The sequence below is a fragment of the Oculina patagonica genome, chromosome 1, assembly GCF_052425735.1.
Source record: "Oculina patagonica isolate OP01 chromosome 1, crgOcupat, whole genome shotgun sequence".
Taxonomy (NCBI): Eukaryota; Metazoa; Cnidaria; class Anthozoa; order Scleractinia; family Oculinidae; genus Oculina; species Oculina patagonica.
Window position 1 is genome coordinate 35,350,612 of NC_135758.1, and position 18,352 is coordinate 35,368,963.

An 18,352-nucleotide genomic window follows, 5' to 3' on the forward strand; every position below is an offset into this window, starting at 1 on the left:
GTTACATTAGACCTTTTAAAAGCCAAAACTTAAAGGCTAGCGTAATTTCAAAAACTAGAGCTACATAACAACTAAAGAAATATCACTGAAACAAAGAAGAGAAGATATGTGGACTTATCTGAACGAAGCACATTGACGTTCACCGTTCACCGTTTGCTTAACAGAACAACGATGACCAACACTAAAATCATGGGTGTGTCATGACGCTAAAACTCTTATACGCAATTAATATTCATTCAAATATGCAACGACAAATATGGTTTGCACAAACAATTCACCATTAACAGCTTTCTCGAGATGTTCAACATTTTTGTGTATTGATTGTAACCTTAACAATACTAGGAGAAAGCTCGCACCCCAGTCATCACCGCTGGATGTTTTCTTTTGTTGTTGTTGGAATAGGCGCTCATTAATGTCAGCTTTTGAAATGGCACATATTCGTGACTTGAAATTTTTTAAATCCCGACATTAATTTCAAGCCCAAAAAGAACAAACGCTTTAATTTCTAACCCAGCTACATCCTTTAAACTTGGTGAATAAAACCTTTTGCCTAGTATCTTAACTTTACAATTCGATTGTTATTCCACAGAAACACATCGGTAAATTGTGGAAGAATGAAAACAACATTAAAGACCTTTTCCAATTTATGATAGTAATAAGTTTAAACTTTGAACAGCGTCTTTGAGGTTTTATTTCCAAATCAAATGAGAAGCCTGGTACAAACAGACAATACGATTTAAAGGGGAGATTAGGGGGACGGATGCCTAACTGCAAACTCTTTTTTTAGTTGATGTACCACTGCGAACATTTTTTTTTCGAATTTCGAACTATTGTTTGTTATACATATTAGGTTGGAAAACAATTTATTTTGTATTTCTTGGCCCTGCAAACATTTTATTTTTTTTGCAATATTATACCCCCCCCCCCTCCAAACGAATGGTTGTCCGTCCCTAAAGGTCTTCATTTTCCTTGTTTCCCCGACTCAAATTGTTCTGCCTGTCCTTGGTGTTTTCCTTTACTCTCTCTTTTCTTACTTATATGCTCCCAGAAACACAAGCACACCGTCTATGTTTATTTTTGCGATGATTATTCAATTTTTTTATGCCTAATCTTGCGCACCGGTATTATTTATCTCAGTTATTGTTACGCTAGAGAAGAAATGAGTCATGATATTAGACCATTATAAATGGGGCTACGTTCATTTTTCACTTTCGCGAGTTTGAATATGTTATAGAAGTTCAATCCTAATTCAACCAGGCACCTTGCTGTAGGCACAAACTATTCACTAAATTTTTGTGTGGACTTTAAAGTCTACACATTGTTGTCATGCAGTTTTTTCCGATTGGGGGGTCACTTTCCGTGATAACTCGGGTTAGTGCTTTCGGAAGTTTTCGACAGTGATCGGAGGATCCGAAGTTTCGGTGAGATGGGCAGCCAAGGCAGTAAACCCAGAAATTCGATCAGTATCGAGTTAAGTCGCACTTTATTCTTGAATCTAGAAGCCTTTTTTGACACAGCTTTCGAAGAACGTGTGGTGGCTGGAAAATATACATCAAGGAACAACTTCAAAGGCAGCGGTGGCGTAGATGAAAAGTGAAATAACAATCACGACGGCTGAAATCTTCATATCTAATGAGCTGAACAACTGCGGTCATAGGTCACGTTTCTTGTTTTTCACACTTTTGACTCACTTTCCGCAGTTTTTGTTTCTCTGTGCGGCTTGAGCATTTTTGATTCGCATATTAAAACGAATCAAATGTCTGGTTATTTATTTATTTCAGCTTTGCCAAACACAATGAATGCACAACGAGTTGTATCAAAACAAGTTCGCTGATCATGTTGTTTTACTTGTCTTGGACTCCGGGATATAATTCACCAGCTCCATTTCTCTCAAGTAGTATATTTAACAAAAGACCGATGTCGAATTCAGAACTGAACTAAAACATTGTCATGAAAAGAATAAAAATAACATCGAACCGTAGAATATGCATATATCCAAACCGTGCGACAAAATAATTTAATTGTCGGTTCAAATAACGTCCTTCGCCGCCTCTCAAAACACCGACTTCAAGTGAATATTTCGTAAACAGAAAAAATATATTTCTCCGCCTTTCTACGCAAGCTACTAAGAAATTATTTGTGAAAGCTTATTGAAAAGTTCTTATTCCAAAAAGGTTAAAAAAGAACTCATTGAAAGAAAATAAGTTTTTCGATGAGTTGTTTACACAAGCTTTACACAAAAAGTAAGGGTTGTGTAAACAAGCGATGCGAGACAGTTCACGTGCTCCACGCAACATTTCTTTTTTTAATGAAAATAGTATCCTATCTTGCTAGCGGTAAGGAAAGGCTTTTGGCCTAATAACTGCTGTTCTTGTAGGATTCTAGTTTTTTATTTGCATGAAAAAAGGCATTTGTCGTGAACGACGTGACAAAGGGTCACACCACGCTCCTTCACATTGCGTGACATCCCAAGCGGCAATGGTAACGTTTGTTTCTTGAAACGTAGTACATAAGACAAGTAATAGTACACTTTGTTCTTCTAACAGTCTTGTAAATAATAAATTGATTGATAATTTCTTTGTTTTTTCGCCTTGTATCTCGAATTACTCGATTCGAAACTTGAAGTTGTTGACTGCTACAGTAAGGGACCGGTCATTATTTATGAGAGGGGGGGGGGGGGGGGGGGAGGGAAAAATATGTTGGAAGGATCAAAATTTCTGTAAGGCCCCCCCTCCAGGCCGTGTAAGTAGCAAGTGACCCCCCTTCTTTATTCAATATTTACGTGATGACCCCCCCCCCCCCTCACCTCATATCTTCTTTATATGCCTTAAGTAATTATTAAATGCATGTTACATACAATCTTAGTTGCACACTTGTTCTGATGCACAAAGGCTGGATCAACACTTAGTCAGCCAAGGCTTCTTTGCTATGGATACTCACCCCTTCCAGTAATAGGGCAAATTTTGGATGAGTTATGTGTATAGTAAACATACCTAGTTATTAACTCCTTAACTTTGGAAAAGTGATAGTTTTTACAAATTATGCTCTCGTGGTGAACACATATGTAATAACCATGCAAAATATAATTCTTTTCCAATGATTTTCCTAATTAAAGTTGTAAAAGAACTTCTTTCTTGTTGTTATATCATGTTTTATTACTTCTTGGGCTATTGCAGTGATAATCATTTTGTAAAAAGAAATAATTTCAGTCAAACCAGATGTTAAAGCAGACAGGTCTGGATTCTTTATTTAACTAAACTTTGAGATAACAATGGAGTTTAGAGTGCAAACAGTATTTCTGTAAAATACAAATCACTAAAGTTGTACATAATAGTGGAGTTTAAACAAAAGAAAACAATAGAAATAACATAAAATTGTACAATTTAGCGTCACTGTTTCACTTATAGTGTTTGCACTCTTCTATTTAATTGTTTTACCCAACTCAAACTGCTGATCCCCCCTAAACTTCTTTATAAAAAATTTTAGCCCCCCCCCTCTTGCCACTCTGAAATAGCCTTGACCCCCCTTCTTTTTTTCCCTCCCCCCTCTACATAAATAATGACCGGTCCCTAACTCATTGATTAATTCATAATGTAAACTTTTATTCAAATGAAAGTCCACACATGTTCGCATAGCGGACTCACTTTTACTGTTATTGTTTTCTTTCGTAGCTTTTGCTGCCCAATTTTTACCATGGATAAATAAAGATTACCATCACCATAAGAGACACGAACATCGTAAATGTTTAAAACCGTATCTAATCTCGAATCACCAAGCGTTTTAGAATGTGAATTGCATGGAAAATCTCGCTTTTTCTTCTTTCGCTTTTTTAGCCACATTAAAAATGTACATTCCTTTCTGGTGTTTATTAGCTGACTGAAACTTTCACAGAGAATACCCTAACCAAAGAATAGCCAATGTAAAAATGGGAATTTTATTTTTAAACAATGTTAAAGACAGAAAATCCCTTTTAATAGGTAAATAAGCGCTGTAGTTTTATCCCAGGTAGTCGGGTTCAAGAAATAAAGTCCGACTTAAACTGTTAATTAAGGGGTTTGATCTAAATACTTCTGCGTGCTGCGAAACGAATTTAAAGGGTCTCGGAAATGTCAGAGTGTGTAATTAAAACTCATTAACATTAGTCACAAACATTGTTTAATCCCATCACCACGTTTTATTTGTTTTACAAAACTGTTTTTTTTCCTCAAAATCTAACTACAACAGTTGTTGGGTTAATCGGTTAACTTCAGAGCTTTTTTTGACAGGAGATCATTTTTACATTAAATGGATGCAAAAGGCATGGAGACAGTTCTTATCACTGCACCAAGATATAACCCATGGCTTTGATGAATTTGTTTCCATTATCTGGGGACCATGCAGCTGCGTTTCCACACGCGTTGGAGTCATCAGGATGCCCTCCTGTACCATGCCCGAGTCTGGAATCACAGTTGCTACAATCGTTTTCGTTGTTGCCAATGAAGCCGATCCTGGCCATGGACGTGCCTTTTTTGCTACACCCAGCATTGAATCCTTCCTTGTTACACTTGCGCTGCAAAGAGGCCTGTGAACCAATCAGCGTCTTCCACGTGTCACGACCCATTGAGGTGGCGCGGTATTGCCCATCAGCGATTAGAGAGTACAGAGAGTTGGCCTGTTTGTTGATGACAATGAAGTTGATTTGCTGGCCGATCTTCATTCCAAGACAAATCTTGGAGAAGGGTGTGTTCCAGTAGGTTGGTAACTTGGTCTCTTGTAAGTCAAACCCAGTCTTGCCTCCTGCAAGGTTATAGGCCTTTTTGTCGCTCCAAAAATGAGAATCGAAATGAAAAGTGTTCTGAAATTTAAAAAGAAAATAAAAACGGTTTCCATTGAAAATTCAAGCAAAAGTGGCAAAAATAAAGTTACCAAAAAAAAAAAAAACCCCATAGCATACCCCGGTAGTGACATTTCAAATACAGTTAAAAAGAAATTAATGAGACCTAAGCTCTCAACCTGACCGCGTGAGGGAAAATTAAATTTGAAGTTATCAAAAGGCTAACTCAAATCGGACGTTTCACGTCAATTCAAAGCAAATGAACTTGTGCCATTAGCATTTTTACGTTGGTTGACATTAACTATCCCGAGAACGCTAGAGAAATTAATCACGGGAGCTTCACTAAGGGAAATCAAATTCAGCAGAATGTTTGAAGTAATACTCCAAATTGTATTTTTACTCTGCGGTACCGTTGGTAATGAAAATTTTGCACTAATTGTTCGCAAGTTGAGTGAAATTCATCTTAATAAAGTATTAATTCCGATGGAATGTCCACGCTATTTTAACAGTGCTGGGGATAGGTTTGTACCTTTGTGCCGTCAATCTTCATGGCCAGCGTCCATCCTCCATCTCCACATCCAAAGTTTCCCATGTGACAGTAAACAGGAATCTTTTGTGAACCAAACATCAGGGTGAACACTTTTGACGACCTGTTTAGCGAAGGACAGAATGGGGGTATTCAATTTGTATCTAAACAATTTTTTTTCTCTCGAGAGACCAGAAAAATTATTCGCATTGTAGACGAGCCGGTATTTAACCGCAACATTTCAGTTTCCTATCTGTACTCTTCGGTTAAAGACGCTGAATGATGCAGTGAGAATTATGTACTAAAGAACAAAAAACAGCGTCAGTGACAAATATTGATCACTTCGCTCGTTTTTAGCCCCTACATCTTTATTTGTTAGTCATTTCCTCTATCCCTTCTCAGACAAAAGATCAGTGCAGAGCACACAGGGACCTGTTTGGCTCTTATATTCCACACGCTTGCCGACAGTTGCAACAGAAATGCGATGAAAAACATTTTAACTATGAACTTACTTGTGTTTAGCATACAGTTCCTTACAAGAAGAGGCGGGAACGGCTGTATAAAGAAAATAAAAATCGGTTGAAAACGCGGTAAGATACTCGTGATTAAAAAGTAAGTTAGAAAGCGCTCCTTACCAAAATTAACTCCATGAAATTTAGTCAAATAGCTAGAATCGTCCGAGTTTACCTGGTGGTGTTGGTGCTGGCGATGGTATTGAGATATTCTTAACCAACGCAATAAGATTATCCAGTTTCGATTCCAGAGAAATAAGGTTATCCAGCTTCGTTTCCAGCGTCTCAATAGCGACAGTACAAACCATCATCTTGTCGCAGTGAATTGGCGTTTGGTTGTCACTGCCCCCTAAACTAGAGTTGGCGCCACACACGGCGATCAGACCGATCAGCGTAAGTAAGTTTGCATTCAAACAAGCTGCAAGAAACGAGCGCATTTTGAAAAACTGGAGATAAAATTTTACGCTTTTCAATCGGCTGAATTTTGTGGATTTCTGACTTCAGTGATTTTGCTTCCGTGTTTAAAAGACGTTAATATTGTCAACAAGACGCGAATATTCTTGCTAGCAGCCACGTCGACCAATCAATCATTTCCAAATTCATTTTTAACTTAACACGCTCTCTGTGCACAACTGCTCTCGAGAAGTAAATCAATTAATAATGGCGAGAAACTAAAATCACTGCAATTTTTGTCGTTTTTGCTGCAAATTTATTAAGGTGAATCAACGCATGTACGATTTAATTTGTGAATGACATTATTTTTCAGTGACTGTTGAAAAAAACAAACATTCGTGCAGCATGAAGTTGAGTACTAGATGGTTCGTAACCTACCAAAGGGTTGAAAAGCTAATAGAGCTAGTTCGGTTTGAAATAGTTTTTTCAACCGTTAATCAAATTGATGTTAGTGATTTTAAGTCTTGTTGAGGCTTCTTATTGTGATTTGTATTTGTATTTAACGAGTAAAAGATTTTGGCAAGATAGAAACATGAAACACCAAAGTCAAAACAATTCAATCGCGACCTTCAGTTTATGCAATTTTGTTTTGGTTGAGAGATCGCGAATATTGAAAAAATATTAAAAAAAACTAATATAAATACTAGATCGATACTAGACAATTTATAAATAAGTGTTCAAAAAGTGCGTAGTTTATAGCTGTTTATTTGAAAGAGTCTGTGGCTAGTACAACAATACTACTTATAAATTAAATTAATTAAATTAAAATTATTATTCAGCGCCTTCAGGAGTTCTAAGCGCGTTTGACGCTTTCAGGGCGAGGTGGTCAGAATGAGAGTACTTCAGATACTTTCCTATTTAGAGTAGACGTTTTTCTTAGTGGGCATACACCGATTTCACAAATGGCGGACGCGCGGAAAAAAACTGGTACGAGACATGAAAACGAGGCGTTTTAGGATAAACAACTTTCGTGTTACAAGGGGAATAGATTTAAAATTACGCGAGTTCTGAAGTTTTTGTTTGTTAAACGGGGAAATAGCAGGGGCGGATCCAGGATTTTTCAAAGGGGGGGTGGCTGTTTACCCAAATTTTTTTCGGGGGGGGGGGGGGTGGGAATTTAGGCAGTTTTTTGAAAGTGGAAGTGCAAATGAGTTTAGAGGTGAGACCCATATTTAATGGAGCCGAAGGCTCCATTTACCTAGGGGGGTCTGGGGGCATGCCCCCTCAGAAAATTTTGAAAAGTTGAAGCCACTTAGACGTGATTTCCGCGATTCTGAGCAGCTTTATACAGCTGTCAATTAAGTTATTAAACCACTGTTTTTCTTTGATAATTTGGCAAAATATTCTTTCTTCAACTTACCTTGAGTTATATTTCGGAGAAAAAGTCTAGTTCTTATGAAATGAATAGTGATTGAAATTTAAAGTTTACAGGCCACAAACTTACAGCAAAGAACAGATATGCGTTTTTTGCTCACCCACATGCGTGAAAAATTTTAGCCCTTGGCAAAGTGGCCTGGGGACATTTTTGGCGACTTTGCTTGTTTGTGAAATCGCTTCAATGCGAAAAAACGGTACGAACACTCGCTAAAAAGAAATGGAGAAGAAAATCATTCCAGCAAGGCTAAAACAACTCTCGAAATTTAAGAGGAATTTAATTTTTTTCAAATTATACACACATGTTTTGTTACATTAAGCCAGAAGTTCGTAAAACAGGCTGTCGAAAATCTCCTATTTTGGAAAAATGGCATTTCTTAACTTTGAACGGCCGTCTGACTATGAAAGGTGGATGTACGTTGTCCTTATTTTCTATTTTAATATGTTTATTTTCATTTTTCTGGTGGATCAAGGGGGGTGGCTAGCCACCCAATCCACCCCCCCTGGATCCGCCCCTGAATAGACCGTTTTCCTTCCAAATTTTCGAGATTAAGGAATTCTTAACGCGTTTACAGTCTAGTAATTATTCTTGTTTCCGTGTTGCAAGCAGAAAGGGACCGTAGATCTGCAGGGAAACAGAGTTAAAGTTTTTGTTTTCAAAAGGGGCTTCGACAACTGTTGGCCGGTAAAATTTTACACGGACCGATATCGAAACTAATTTTCAGACGCTGTCAAGGTATGTTCTTTTCCAGATGCTGTCAAGGTACGTTCTTTTCACTTTTGTGAAAGCAAACGAAAAATGCTAACTCTGTCTCCTTGCGGATCTTTAGTAGAGCACGAAGACCGGCTTTGAAATAACAGCTGCGTTATGGGGACTTGACAAGTCAAACTTCAACTTCAAACACCTTGTCCGGTTACATATCCTTTAAGCAATTTTTATTTACTATTATTCCTTCGCTTTTTAATTCTTTTTATACTTCGCAAAATACCTTTGTTGTGCTAAGGCAAATCGTTGAAATGTCGACAAATTAATTAAAAAGACGGAGACTACCGGTATTGAATTCCAATGCTATGATATGTTCCTTCTTTGTAATAAACCATTATATTTGAGAATACTTGATAAATAAATAAAAATCGCCTCCAATAATCTCAGCTTTATATAAATTAATGCGGAAGGCGTAAAAGCTTGTAAAATGAAGCGAAAGCGTGAATATTTGTTCTATCAGTTGGACCTTCGTCGTAGTTGCCTAGCACGTGATAAATTTCTTCCCGAGATTAAATTTCATGTCGTTCGACGCTGCAGAAGGAATTCCAGTAGATTTCACTAAATTTACAGAATTAATAGCCTTATTTTCCTTCATGACTTGGGGAACATTGTGATGATCTTGTTCACGGAAGATTGTGTGGAACATTTACTGTCCGCTTCACTTAATGTAAATCCTTTGCGTGGAGCCAACTGATGTGTTATTTTTAATCGAATTTAATAGCCGCTTCAGTCTGTCTGAATTATTTGAATACAATTTTTTTTTCTAAAATGAAAAAATCTACTCCTACTAAGTCCAAAAAAAAACTACTATTAAAGTCGACTGAGAATAACACGTTTTTATTGATGCATTTCAGGTATGTATAGTGATCACGTATGGTTATTTCACCAGAAAAAAATAAAGAAACCGGCCCGAAATATCATTGTTACGCATTTTTTCACAACGTACATGTATGCTTACAAAGGCAATACATTTTGGCGTGTTTATTTTCGATATTCTTCAATGACTCACCAAAATCCTTAAGAAAATGTGTACACTCGTCTGGATACCGGAGCTTTCTTGAGAAGTCCGAGGTTTAAAATGTTTGGCGACCTGTCGTATTTCAAGCCATGTGCAGCCCAGGGTTTTGCTTAGAACCCGAAACAAAACGCAAACTTATTTCGAACTCGGTTATCTCGAAATCAACCTAGAAAGCGATCTAATAACCCCATTTAACGGTGGAGAGCTTCAAAACTCCTGTAATTTTCCCTTTTCCCCTTGTTACACGAAAGTTGTTTATCCTAAAACGCCTCGTTTTCATGCTTCAGTACCAGTTCTTTTCCGCGCGTCCGCCATTTGTGAAATCGGTGTATGCTTGCTTCGAAAATTAAAATTCAAAATGAAACAGCAGTGAACAGTTGCTTCAAATAATACTAAATTTGTAAAAGACGCAATTTAATTTGAAGAACAGTTTAGTCTTGCCCCAGGCTGATGAATATAATATTCACATAGCGTGCATAGAAATTGTAACTGCGATATGTTTTCGAAGTTGTAGTTTTACTGTGTGGAAATATAATAACCAATAAAACGGTTTTAAAAACTTTGTCGTCCACGAGCTTATCATATTGGTCATGGTGATCGCCAACGCATCCTTCAGCCGACTTCTGTACTGTGGTACACTGTATTTCACGAGGTAATATAAATGCTAAGAATAGACACTGCAATTAAAAACTCCGCAGTCAAAACAATTGTGTGTCCCGTTTGTTTTCGGTTTAGAGATTTTAAATATTTGTTTTAGATAAATTAATACAATCTAGAGTTGATTTACGGAAGAGCTTGGTAGAAAGTTGGTCATTTTGCAAGTTTTTCTTATCCCTTTACCCCTGATGAAAGCTGTAGTTTGTGCCGAAACGTTAGGATATTTAAAATGTCTAACATTTTTAGACATTTTTTCAAACCAGCGTAACAGTTTTAACATTCTGGATCAAACTGGTTACATGGCCATTTTTAAAATGACAGAAAGTGTTCATGCTGCACTATAAGCGCACATTTTTCGGCACTTTCATGCTACTTTACCATTTTCACTTCAGGAGAGTGTTTAGCAAGTATATAATTTGTGTGCTTTACTTGACGTCCATCTTGGTTTCCTGGTTGTCGCTGAAGAAATTGTCGCGGGCTCAGACGTTGAACCAAGATGGCTGCCGAGAAGTGTGGTGAGATTGTTCAGAGAATTTCAGTTTCGTCGGGCCACGAGTTAATGGTGGCTCTACAAGATCTAAGCGCCCTTCTCAACAGCCCATCCTTCAGTCTTCGTGAGTTGGCACCACACATCCCGGTGCGTTTGTTGTTTGGCTGTTTTAGTACGACACACGAGGAGCAAATTTTGTTGTGCAAAGGGATTTTGAAGAAACTGCTCTCTGTAGAGAAAGCAGACGCCATTATAACACATTACCACGATTTTGTTATCGAAGGCTTAAATCATCCACAGTTTGAAGTCCGCGAGTTTTGTTTGGGTGAGCTGGAGAGATGCTCTGCGAGTATCAACGGCCTGTTAGCACTTCTGGATAATGTGGATATCCTGGTTTACACTGCTCGTTCTCTCAGCGATGAACAGCTTGCCTGTTCCAAGCTAGCCACGAACACTCTCATCAACGCCGCAAAACACGAGTCAGGTCTCGAACTTATGTTTCAACATCAGATGCAGAGTGAATTTGACGAGCTTCTGACGAAGAAGGATGTCATTCGGTTCAGGGTCTATGAACTTATGGTGGTTATCCAAGCTTTGTCTGAGAGAGCTTTTGATAGCTGCAGAAAATCTGGAGTTTTGGAGAAGCTGGCAAAAGAGCTAGATGGAGATGATATTTTGCTGCGATTGAATTGCATCGAGCTTCTGACGCAGTTGGCTGATTCAGGAAAGAATGGGCTGATGTTTGTTGAAAAGAGTGGCATAGTAACAAGGCTAAACAACTTGTTAATGAGTGCTGAGTCAGATCCTCTGATGTCTCTCATGTTACCAAGTAAGATTATAATGTAGCTAGCAGAGCGGTGCAATCAATTTCATTTTGCGTAAGGGTGCACCATAATCCAAAAGGGTATGCTGATAATGTGAGCAAATCGCTTTGCCAAAATTTTTTTCATGAGTGGCCGAGTTAGAGCAGGATGAAATAAAATATTTCTCCACCAGCAATATTAAGACTTAGTTAGAAAACAACTGGTTTATGCTTTTAGCTGTGCAGGCACGAAGTTTGGTGGACACTCAAGAAGCTAGAGTTGCTCTTGGGCTATAACCTCAAGCAACTTGTATGCTTATTTCATGCTTTCCAAACTTCCTGCATGCACTGTAAAGTGTTACCCTCATAAAATAAAGTTGTTATTATTATTATAGAATAACTTAATACATGCACGCTAAGCATGAACCAGTTGTTAATTTAAGCATTAAAAATAAACAATGCAAGCAAAGTATTGAAAGAAATGAGCATTCTGATTTGGCAATTAAATTTAATAAGCAAACAATTGGATTTGATTTTATCTCACGCATTGAGCCAAAAAAGGTATGAACGAGGACAATGAAAAAGAGTGATTAAGAATGAGATGAATACAACCAACAGACTTGAAAACAACAGGCTTGAGTTTTCTTGACGTGCTTTCCTATATTAGATTTGTTGTACCATCCTTTTTTCGAATTTTTTGGGTGCTTTTACTGTAGTTTATTGTACATGTAATATAGTCAAGCACACATGCATACATGTATGTGCAGGTAAAAAAATTTAAAATAAAAATCAGCAATTTGATTTCCTAATAAGGTGGAACTTCCCAAAAGTGGACTCCCTTAGGACCAGCGAGGTGTCTGCTGATATGTGGTTAAAAGTGTAATGTTTCTATGTGGCCCAGATCATGGCTGTGTCTGATTACAGCAGGGGTCTGTAAGCAGAAGTTTCAACTGTATTTTTGAAGAAATTCTCGCAACAAGTGCCAGATATACATTAGAAATGCAAAGAAAAAATAAAAGAGAATGTGCAGGTTAGAGCTTGTTGTAAATCAAAAATGTTATCTACATTGAAAGAGTAACTTGTTCAACACTTATTTTCTTGTCAGGCATTATCAGGTTCTTTGGCTACCTGGCACAATCAAGACCAGTGGAGGTGACCCAACAGTATCCAGTCTTCTTGCAGAATGTCTTCTCCTTCCTAACAGCTGGAGATCCAGCCCTTAAATTGATTGCAATACAAACAATTGGTGCTGTGGCACATTCGGAGCAAGGTCTACGTGTGGTATTTGACAACAAGGCCCGCAATGATGAGGTCATGAAGATCTTGTTTACCAATATCAATTCCTCTGAAGCAGATGTAAAGGGTCGATCACTGGAAGCGTTGGCATTGATTTTTCATTCAGCTGATGTTCCTTCTGAGGATTTGTCGGTGCTCACAAAGTCGCTCTTCACAGCCATGGCTTCTAATCCACTCCAGATCTTGATTGAAGTTTCTAAGCAGCCTTTCCACGATGTTCACTGTGCAGTGCTGAAAGTGTTTAGAAGTCTTGCTAAGTACAAATGGGCACAAGAAGGCATGACAACTTGTCCAGGTAAAACACATTAAAAAAATATACATAAGCTTCATTCTTGTCTCCAGAGGTGCTTGCCCTCTTAGCTGACAGAGCCTCTGAACAAGTGGCCCTGGGGACACATGATTTGATTGACTAGATCTTTAACAAAGGGAATTGAAAATTTGGCAAATCAAATCAACCGTTTTAAAATCCCTTTGGTGGTAAAACTAGCCAGACTGACGTTAACATGCATAAGGGCTATTGAGATCTGATTCTGTTCCTTGCCAACTGGGGACAGTGAGAAACGGTCCTTTTTTTGATGCCCTCTCTATTCTTTCCAGAAACCCTTGCCATTTTATAATTTGATGTTGATTATGAAAGCGGGGTAGATTCTTTGGTTTGAGATCATGACTTGCATACTATGCAAGCACAGCAAGTTCCACAGTCGTACAGTCATGTATTCCTGATTGGATGTGGGATTAGGTTAAGGTAGCTAATAATAACGTTTGCCAAAACAACCAATTTTGCCTTCGTGACAGCTATAATTGCAAAAGACCCCCATCTATATTATATTTTCTACGTATATATTGCGTATATATTGCTTTCCACAGGATTCCTTGAATACCTGTTGGATAGGAAAACAGAAACGGACAAGGCAGGGAAAGAATTGAAGTATGAACTTATAGCAGAACTTGTGCGGTCTCCATTCTCCAAGGAAGTGTTTGACAAACCCTTTCATTTGCGACTTCGTGAATATGAACGTGAAGGTCCATTCTATGTGCAAGCACAGGCAGCCGTAGCATTTGAAGGCGCAGACTAAAACAAACTTGCGTCAACTTTTATTGCAAGATAGTTTGACCATGACATTGAAGCCCTAAGGGCTTCATTGAGAATCAACGTTGTGGCTTGATTTTACGAGTGAAACTTTATATTGAAACGAAAGATGTTACCACGCATATTGCCTTTTCGCGTGAATTTTAGGAAAAATTTAACCCACGAGTGTTTTCCAAGAAAGTTCAGTGCCAGATCTGATAGCTATTCACGCTGCGCTACGACGCATTTGACTAAAGTTATTTTAAAAGCGTTATAGTTGACGCTATTAATTCATCAAAGCTATCATGCTCGCTTGGTTTACATGACGTTTATTCTCGTGATAACTTAGTGGAAATACTTGCAAAATGCCGTTAGGAACGCCGCATTCCTTTGCATGTGAGGTTAACAAGTTACTAGGCTTTACTCGAGTGCCTTTATTGACGTATGGTATTTCAGTCACCTGTGTTACGGATAGGCAAGTATGGATTCTCCTTATTCTGTTAGGAACATTTTAAGTACAAACATGGAAAATAAAACTTGTTATGAAGTTTCTGTGATTATCAATTTATAGCATACCGACAGTGAAATCCCGACTTCTCGAAGCTTCGAATTTCCTAACCCCCCGCTAACTCGAACCAATTTTCGTTCCTCTGGGGGTTTGAGAATTGGAGATTTCACGGTATAGATATTCGTACGTAGACCAAGTAGGAGAAATGCCTTCAATTAAACGAGTTTTCGTTGAAAGGCTGCAGGTCAGGGCCGTACCAAGGATTTTTTTGTCTGCGGGGGGCAAGTTTTCCTGGCGGGGGCAACTGGGTTTTTTTTTAGTTTAGTTTTTCTTCTTTACTTTTCTTAGTTTTCCTGGCGGGGCAATTGTCCCCTCTGCCCCCACGCTAAGTACGGCCCTGCAGGTTAGGTGGATATATACCTGAAACATGTTAGCTTAAGATGCAGTGATCGAAGGGAAGATGTATAGCACTGTGCGCGTTCCTACGGAGAAAACCGCCGCCATAAGCCGTTTTTGTGACGTTCGGTAAAGACTGGTTTTCACTGGTCATAAGCATACGCGGATAAGAAGAACAAACACCCTTCTTATTCTTTTGCTATAAGCGTAGGAACAGGAGGAACGAACAATTATGTTTTCTTCGCCTATGCATGACCAACGTGAGACCAGCTCAACTGGAATAAGTGTGTTCGTTCGTTCGATTATAAACGCCTAATTTAAAGCAGCCTTAAGGAATCAAGACTTAAGGAAGTGTTCATTATTTATGGTTGGGGAAAGGGGGGGGGGGGGGGTGGGCAGAAATATAAGTCGGTGAATGTGACGGGATAAATTTAGGAAAGGTAAGGTAACGTCTTTATTTATCGAGGGTATCAATAAATAGCTCTACAAAGCTGACATACCTGTGGCCCTCCTGTTACGATTTGTTTAAAAAAAAAAAAAAAAAAAACTAAGATACAATAAAAAATCTAGAAAACTAAGATATACAGTAATATATAAGACATTGAATAATCAATAAAAAAAAAAAATAACAACTAGAAATTAAAAATCTGTATTTGAAATAAAATTTCCTAATAATCAACAATTTTGACGTGGTTACACCTGAAAAGTAGCGACATAATGGTAGATTTGTAAAGATTGTGAACGTTCCTACAAATGCGTATAACTTCTTGGTCACTAACTTCCGATACTTCAATTTACCATGTTACTATATGTTACTAGTTAACGCTTTCAAACTCAGCAAGGTTACTGAGAACGTTACTATTAGGTAGTATTCCTTTTAACCAGGCAATCCATTTTCGGATCTAGTTAATTCAGATTGTGACTGTTCGTGTTTCGCAAAATCCGGATTTAGATTGGTTAAAAGGAACGCTACCTAACATGTCTGAGTTTTTCAAACAACGAAAATAACCGTACTCGTCCACAGACTGTCACTCATACTTGTCAAAGACAATGCTAAATACTCAGTTCAAATCATGCATTTTTGACTTGGAAAATAATAGATTTAGTCTCTCATTCTACGATTTTCAAGAACCTTTCAGTTTTAAACTAAGGAATCACTGCTTAGCAGATAATTGTAAAATATTCTCAAGTCTCCAGCAGATAATTTAAATATAAATTTTACTCAAATTTCTAATCATATCACTTCTATATCATGGCCATTGAAATTCGCTGCCAATAATTTGGTTTTGAATGCCGGAGCTTACCTACATTAATTTACACATTGTAATTCGCAACCATTTTGAAATGTCAATACGAATCTATAATATAATTAAAAAAAACTAATCTCTACATCACTAAAATTACTAATTTTGAAATTAAAAAATCGTAAAATGGTCCTGAAATTAATTAGTTTCAGCTAATATGGGCAATTATTCCTAAAATTCAGGACCCGGTTGTTCAAAAGTTGGATAACGGGAGTACATATTTGCTAAGGCGCAGTACAAGAAACAAAACTCTTGTAAAATCCTTGTCCAGGATTCCAAAGAGTTGCCAACTGTCATTGTCCAAACAAAAACAGCATGAGCGCACCAGAAGTTCTCCGTTTGCTCTGGAATACCCTGACTGTGGTTGGCTAAAAGTATTTTACGTTCTGGCAGAACAGTGTGAAATTATAAGCTTATTAGTGTCTTCGAGTTCTCAATTCTAACTCCCATAAAGTCATCCCGTTTCACCGGCGAATAAAGCGTAGTTCACAGTAGAACAATGAGCACAAGCAAAATAAAAGGTAAAGGTAAAGTCTGCATACGCGCCTGGTGGACCATCTGGCCGGAGCGTTTTCCGGTTTCCGTAGCATGAAGCGAAGAAGAGTATTTCTAATTCCCCTCTGGATGAGATGCTAGTCGATCGCAAAGTTACCCCCAGCATAAAATTTGGCGATATCCATTTATACGCCTGGGTGACGAGAGGCACTGTGAGAGTAAATTGACTTGCCCAAAAACACAACGCGGTGCCTCGGCTAGGGTAGGGCTCGAACCTTGTGGTTATGCTAACCAGGCTGAAGGCCTATGACGAATATGCTTATGTCGCTAGTTAGTGCGCCCGTGAAAGACAGACTTTGTTTGCCCGAACATTAAATACTCCTAATTCACTCACCGATAATTTAGAGTATTCGAGCTGAGAGCATACAGAAGTGCTATTTTTTGGTTGGACAACGACATTTGGAAACTTCTCAATGGAGATCCCTGAAAAAGTGTACCAAGAAATTTTGCTTACTGGACTTAGTACCAACTTTTGATTTCTTGTCATCCTAAGGCATGATATTAAAAGCCGTAGTGTCCTTTTTGTACTTGCTGTGCTCTGCACACACCCAGATGGCCCCAATCCCTTCGCGAGGTTCCTGCCGTAACCCGCCGAAATCGTCTTTGGTTCCCAGCTCGGATAGAATTTTGCGTAAATACGCGTAGCTTTCACCTCCCACTTGACACCCACGACCTGCACCAGACAGCTCGCTGAGGCCTTTAGCTTGTCGAACGGAGCCTGAAGCTTCTTCAATACTCTTGAGAAATCCGTCCATCTGTGTGTGAGAGTTCATACCAAATTAAGTTATTAACTTGAACATTGTTTTATAATGGACAGTTTATATATGCCGTAAACCAAGCAGTGAAAGGGGCGACGTTAGCTTAAAATAAAATTATTAAAAAAATATGAAGTCGGGAAACCAGCATCGCGCACCTTATTAACTCCCGTTGTCAGTTTCACAGAGAATTGGTTGATCACTTATTGTTTTTTTTATCTGGTGTGAATCGACTACAACACATAGAAACTGAGTATGGATTTTTAGGTGAGAAAATTTAAAAATGGATTTAGGAATTGCTTCTCTACATCCCTGTCCTATTCGCGTAGAATCCAGCGTTTGTCTTCTGCCTTTCAACAGGTGATATTTCGTTTGTCTGCCTTTTTTTAAAATCTGAATTGTCTGCCCATCCTGCTTTAACTTTATGGCTGAATCCGTCGGCATAGGTATAAGCTCCCTTCTAGCTTCTTCATTCTGCTTAACTAATGTTTCACGTCTTTTCTCAGCGCTTTTCGTTTGTTTCCAGATTTGTTTGACTCGATCGCTAGCTAGCACGGAATTGTTTCTGCCGTTTGTCTTCGTGTTCGGTCTTCGCCAGTTCTTTCCCATTTGCCTTAGAGAAAGTAGAAGTGACGGATAGAATTCCGATAGGTTAATCGGTGAGAACCGACTACAACACAAACCTCTTTGAAATGATTCTTCCATGGAACAGCGCAAAGCATAGTCCCACTCAGGCCCACAGTACCCAGAATGCCGTTAAGAGTTTCATCAACATTTAGGCCAAGTCCTTTGGCCATGTTAACGACGGACGAAAAGGAAGTGAGCAGCTGCAATAAATTATTATGACAATTAGCATATATATTTTCTATTGCTTATACGTTTTTTAGTCAAGAAAATAAGAAATATGTCTCATAAGGAATTTGACTGAACCGCTTAACATTTCAACGTCAACACTAGGAATAAGTAATATAGCTAATTTGAAACAAGCAAATTCCGAACCAGTCAGTGGAAATTTGAATCCACTCATTTCTTAGAAAGTACCACGTTACAATCGAGAA

General features: G+C 38.3%; 3 protein-coding genes across 5 annotated transcripts in view; 1 reads left to right on the forward strand and 2 right to left on the reverse strand.

Annotated features, from left to right (window-relative positions):
• Nucleotides 1–3,957: 3,957 nt before the first annotated feature.
• LOC144666773 (putative skeletal organic matrix protein 5) lies at nucleotides 3,958–6,337 on the reverse strand. The gene is made up of 4 exons (XM_078528165.1): nucleotides 6,027–6,337; nucleotides 5,852–5,894; nucleotides 5,343–5,463; nucleotides 3,958–4,834 (listed from the first exon to the last, which is right to left on the reverse strand). Exons 1-4 carry the CDS (start codon nucleotides 6,286–6,288, stop codon nucleotides 4,316–4,318), a joined length of 945 nt encoding a protein of 314 aa, XP_078384291.1. The 5' UTR covers nucleotides 6,289–6,337; the 3' UTR covers nucleotides 3,958–4,315.
• A 4,268-nt stretch (nucleotides 6,338–10,605) lies between these two features.
• Nucleotides 10,606–14,741, forward strand: LOC144666648 (26S proteasome non-ATPase regulatory subunit 5-like). Its single transcript, XM_078528044.1, has 3 exons — nucleotides 10,606–11,438; nucleotides 12,517–13,002; nucleotides 13,575–14,741. The coding sequence occupies exons 1-3, from the start codon at nucleotides 10,616–10,618 to the stop codon at nucleotides 13,781–13,783; spliced, it is 1,518 nt and encodes a 505-aa protein (XP_078384170.1). The 5' UTR covers nucleotides 10,606–10,615; the 3' UTR covers nucleotides 13,784–14,741.
• Nucleotides 14,742–15,110: 369 nt separating this feature from the next.
• The window catches only part of LOC144666360 (uncharacterized), a 66,025-nt gene continuing 62,783 nt past the window's right edge, over nucleotides 15,111–18,352 (reverse strand). For all 3 annotated transcript variants that reach the window (XM_078527798.1, XM_078527783.1, XM_078527792.1), the window contains exons 12-13: nucleotides 17,978–18,121; nucleotides 15,111–17,294 (exon numbers count right to left, since the gene is read on the reverse strand). In XM_078527798.1, coding sequence (XP_078383924.1) covers nucleotides 17,028–17,294; nucleotides 17,978–18,121 — 411 coding nt within the window. In that variant the 3' untranslated portion in view covers nucleotides 15,111–17,027. The remainder of the gene's footprint in view (nucleotides 17,295–17,977; nucleotides 18,122–18,352) is intronic.

Bases quoted from the DNA above. Each gene is read 5' to 3' on its own strand.
- LOC144666773 (XM_078528165.1), bottom strand. From the start codon at position 6,288: ATGCGCTCGTTTCTTGCAGCTTGTTTGAATGCAAACTTACTTACGCTG. The intron at 5,464-5,851 runs GTAAGTTCATAG...TTCGCTAAACAG, and splicing joins GAACTGTATGCTAAACACAA to GTCGTCAAAAGTGTTCACCC. The intron at 4,835-5,342 runs GTACAAACCTAT...TTTAAATTTCAG, and splicing joins TGAAGATTGACGGCACAAAG to AACACTTTTCATTTCGATTC.
- LOC144666648 (XM_078528044.1), top strand. From the start codon at position 10,616: ATGGCTGCCGAGAAGTGTGGTGAGATTGTTCAGAGAATTTCAGTTTCG. The intron at 11,439-12,516 runs GTAAGATTATAA...TTTTCTTGTCAG, and splicing joins GATGTCTCTCATGTTACCAA to GCATTATCAGGTTCTTTGGC. The intron at 13,003-13,574 runs GTAAAACACATT...TGCTTTCCACAG, and splicing joins AGGCATGACAACTTGTCCAG to GATTCCTTGAATACCTGTTG.